Raw genomic sequence first — 5022 nt, forward strand, 5'->3', positions numbered from 1 at the left:
AAAACGACGTAGTTTTGATTAGCCCTCAAAATGCCCAAAACGGCGCCGTTTTGAGCCTTGCCCGTCCGACCGACTCGACGCACTAGGAGATCTGCGTGTTTCTAGGTTTTGGGGATATTTACGCGCGTAGTCCTTTCGCTTTTTTATTAATTCGCAATTAAATTCCTTTTGTTTTTTAGTTTTGGCCCATAAATTTATTTCGGGTTTCAATTTGGTACCCTTTGGTGCTGCACATTTTTGAGGAGAGGGGATTATTGCCCTTTTGGTCCCTCCTTTTTATCCGCGCATGCAAATCGATCATTTTGCCTTATTTTTATTTTAGATTGGCCCAGAACTTCTGTTTTAAGTCCAATTTAGTCCTTTTTAGTTATTTTTGCTATTTTATTTTTTACTTAAAATTAATTAATTTTATTATTATTATTATTATTATTATTATTATTATTATTATTATTATTATTATTTTTCCTCTTCTAAATTTTTATTATTAGTGTTATTTCATAATTATTAGATATTACTATATATTCATTATTTTTTATACTCTTTTATTAATATTATTACTACTATTATTTTTTTATACTATGATTATATTTACTTTTTCTGGTTATTATTATTATTATTATTATTATTATTATTATTATATTTTCTCTTTACTTACAATACTCGTTTTATTATCAAATTAATCATTTTTACAATATTATTGCTGCTATTATTTTGTATATACATATTTATGAATATTTATAATAAATTTTTTCCCATTTCATATATAGTATCTTAGAATTATATTATTTTGTATATTACTTCTAAAGAGTTTTATATATTATTTTATCTTGAATGACTACTAGATTTTTTTGAAAAATATTTCATATACTTAGGATGGCTTTTATAAAATTTATTTTAAATTCTTGTTATGAATTATTTGCTTAGAATTGTTTCACATTCTATTCTAGATTTTCTTACTACTTATTTCATTTTATATTAATGTGGATATTGGGGTAGCATGTTACGTGGTTATTGCTATTATGTGTCTTATAATTCATCTTTGTATTTATTTCTTATCTGTGATTCGTTATTATAGCATTTTGTTTATGAATTATTATTTAGTGTTGTACATTATTATTCCATCGCATTTTACTTGCTTAAAAGGCTGTGTTTTAATATCGTTTAAGATTTAAAATCATTTTATTCCTAAAGTTTTCAAAATAAGGCAATACTTGGTATTTGGCATCTTCGAGAAGATTGAGCCCTAACTGACTGGGTTTCGATTTTTCTCGTCGAATCTAAGTAATCGAGTACCATTTCTTAAATCAAAACAAATGGGTTTCAGATAAAAGCTTGTTCTCGAGAATTCGAGATGTTGTGTCCTAACTTATTGGGTATAACACTTTGTTTTCTCGAGTTAAGGATTTCTAAAAATAAAGACAATATTCTGTATTTGAAATTTGAAAGATTGGGCCCTAACTTACTGGGTTTTGATTTTTCATTTGACCCAAATAACCGGATATCATTCTTAAACTTATGTGCATGAGTTTTGAAAATTAAAAGACAAGCTTAATTTCAAGGGTTTGAAATGTTGTATCCTAATTCACTGGGTGTGATATTTTATTTCTTCGAGATAGGAGGGTCTTAGCATTCAATTTAATTTATTCAAGTGTTCTTTTTAAATAAAAGGATTATATTCCAAAATCTTTTCAAATTTTCGGCATTAAGACAATAATTAATCAATTAGGTACCAATTTTGGGCATTACGAGGGTGTTAACCCTTTCTCGTGAGTAATTGATTCCCGAACCCTTTTCTTGAATTTCGTAGATCCAAAATCATTGTTTTAATAAATCAAAATGTTTTATTGAAATGATCAATCTCCAGGTGATCCGATCACACCTCAAAAAAAGATCGGTGGCGACTCCATTTTTGTTTTTAAGTTAACTCTCGTTTTTTTCAAATTAAAAATGGTTTCGACAAAACTAAGAATCTATTTACATTTACATTGATAATATTATAAAATAAATTGTCAAAATTATGCTAAAATAAAGAATAATAAATAAATTTAAAATAGGTGTATATTAAAGAGACGAAAATCATAGTTTCACCATTTATAATAAAAAAACCATAACATTTCACTTAATAAAAGTAATTTATGAAATATTATTCTGAAAATATTCAAAGATCTACCGTATCGTATCTTTCATCACATGCATACATACACGCCATCTTCTTCAACTTTGAAATTTGAATTCTGAAATTAAATTTATTTTAAACTTAAACAGGACCCAACATAATCTATGAATTTACCATTTTTAAAAAAATTCTTTTGAATAAACTCTAGCCACGTAAGCACAAACGAGAGAGCTTTATCCATTTACTACCACGTGTCCATATTTATTAACCTGATCGATCAGAACCATCCGTTGGATATGGACCCACTAGCAGTAATCGATTGCTAAGATAATGCCACGTGTAATTTATTCTTTGTGCTTATCCTCTCTATTATAACAAGAGTCAAAAGTTCTGTTTTAGAGTTGTATTAGTATTAAAATTTGACTTACACGTGTCAGTAAATAAAAGGCTTTCGTCATTGTCCGTTACCCAACTGTCTGCTATAAATAAGCCGTGGCTTATAGTTTGGTTTCCAATGTTTCCATGGCCTTTCAGAGAAAATAAAAGAAAAAACCTTCTAGAAACTTAAAAAGAAATGGAAAGTTTCGAGTTTTCAACTGAGTTGGTTCCGGGTTTACCCAATGAACTCGGTCTTGAGTGTTTAACTCGGTTACCTTACACAGCTCACAGACTCGCCTCCGGAGTGTGTCACCGATGGCGGGATTTGTTCCAAAGCCCAGATTTTCATTATCACCGCAAAAAATTAGGGTACACCCAGAAAGTCGCTTGCTTGGTTCAAGCCTTTAGTGGTGGAACAGTGAATGGACCTAAAAGACCGGGTGAGTTACCGAGTTATGGAATTTCTGTGTTTGAATCGTTGAATCGGGGCTGGTATAGACTGCCCCCTGTTCCCAAGTACCCAAATGGGTTGCCTTTGTTTTGTCAATTGGCAAGCTGTGAAGGGAAGCTAGTGGTGATGGGCGGGTGGAACCCAGTGAGTTACGACCCGGTTGCTGACGTTTTTATCTATGATTTCACGACTCAGCAATGGAGACAAGGTAAGGATATGCCGTCCAAAAGGTCCTTCTTTGCAATCGGAGCATGTTCAGGTCGGGTCTATATTGCGGGCGGGCATGACGAGAACAAGAACGCGTTGAGAACCGCGTGGGTTTATGATTTGAGAAAGGATGAGTGGGGTCAGATGGGTGAGTTGAGTAAAGAGCGAGACGAGTGTGAAGGTGTGGTGATTGGGGAAGACGAGTTCTGGGTTGTGAGCGGGTACGGGACAGAGAGGCAGGGTCAATTCGATGGGAGTGCTGATGTTTACGGGTTCAAGTCGGGTGAATGGAGGGTGGCCGAAGGGATTTGGGAACCGGGTCAGTGCCCGAGGTCGAGTGTTGGGATCGGTAAAGGCGGGAAATTGATGAACTGGGCAGAGCTGGACACTGCCGTTCGGGTCGGAGCAAGGGGGATTATGCTTGTGGGACGGGTGTTGGTTACCGGGTCGGAGTATCAAGGTGGACCGCATGGATTTTACATGGTGGAAGTCAAGGAAGGGCAAATTGGTAAATTGGAGAAAATCAATGTACCTGATGAGTTTTCTGGGTTTGTCCAGTCAGGCTGCTTTGTGGAAATCTGATGCAGTAAGCATAAGCAATAATATCAAAGCCGAAAGCAAAAATAGTAAAAAAAGGAATATTATTAGGTAATTTTGTTATGATTTCGGTTTTGGACCTCCAAATTTTGTGTACTTTCAATTTTGATGTAGATTAAGCAGCAGTTTTTCTTTTCCAGATGTAAAATTTTGAATTTGATGGAAAAATATTATGGATACATATAAGTGAAAAAAGTATTTAAAGTTTTTAGATTTTAATAGTAGTATACACACACCTTGTGGAATTAAGATTTTTAACTCACTATGTTTTAAATGTTAAATTTACAGCATATTTTATTTGGTTTATCTGGCCACCCTTTTACTTTTGTTGAAGTCAAAGTTTTGCTATTGATTTTTTTTTACTTTTTCAAATCATTAAATTTATTAATTAGAATAACATGATGTATTTTTAAGTATTTAATTAAAAATAGCATATCCAGATGACATTATATATTTGTTCTTATGTTACATAAGATTTTGTAAATCACATAATTTAACTTTAACATAGTTAGGGTTCGGTTTTAATTTAAACTATAGTCATTAAATTTATTAATTAAAATAATGTGATTTTTTGTGAGTATAATGTGAAAATAACAAAATAAGATAACATTACACATGTGATAGTATATTTGTTCTATAAAATTTTATAGATAACAATATTTGACTTAATAAATTTAATTTTCACCATTTAATTATGATTAAAATTTCAAAATATAAAAATAAAAAGATTAAAAATATCGATTAAAAATAAAATTGAATTCACAATTTACATTTAATAAAATAATTGAATTTTGTTTTATGTTATACCCGTGCTGATAGGATTCTTAAATAAAATACAACTTCGTTGTATAGGTGTGCATGGGCCGGGCCGGGCCGGGTTCGGGTAGGGCCCATAAAAAATTTTGGCCCATTTTCAAGGCCTGGGCCCGGCCCGGCCCGAAATATGGGCCTGAAAATTTGTCCAAGCCCGGCTCGAGAAAAAAATGATAGGCTGAGCCTGCCCAACCCGGTCATATTAAATTTTTTTATTTTTATTAAATAAAAAACTTTAAAATATAATAAATCAAATACATTTAAAACATAAAACAAATATTAAAACAAAAAATAAATAAATAATGGGACTAAAATAATTATTAAAATAATACATAAATTAAAAATATAATAAAAAGTAATTATATTAAAATTGAAAAATTGAAACAAATTAAAACTAAATTAAGAATTAAATTATATTAATAACAAAAGTTTTACAATATCAAAATAACATCAAAACAAC

At 31.3% G+C, this 5022-nt stretch overlaps 1 protein-coding gene across 1 annotated transcript; it reads left to right on the forward strand.

The window, feature by feature from the left end:
• Window positions 1–2628: 2628 nt before the first annotated feature.
• On the forward strand, window positions 2629–4146 carry LOC108461667 (F-box/kelch-repeat protein At2g44130-like). Its single transcript, XM_017761571.2, has one exon. The coding sequence runs from the start codon at window positions 2691–2693 to the stop codon at window positions 3732–3734; it is 1044 nt and encodes a 347-aa protein (XP_017617060.1). The 5' UTR covers window positions 2629–2690; the 3' UTR covers window positions 3735–4146.
• The last annotated feature ends 876 nt before the right edge of the window (window positions 4147–5022 follow it).

Source organism: Gossypium arboreum, chromosome 13 (assembly GCF_025698485.1).
Source record: "Gossypium arboreum isolate Shixiya-1 chromosome 13, ASM2569848v2, whole genome shotgun sequence".
NCBI lineage: Eukaryota > Viridiplantae > Streptophyta > Magnoliopsida > Malvales > Malvaceae > Gossypium > Gossypium arboreum.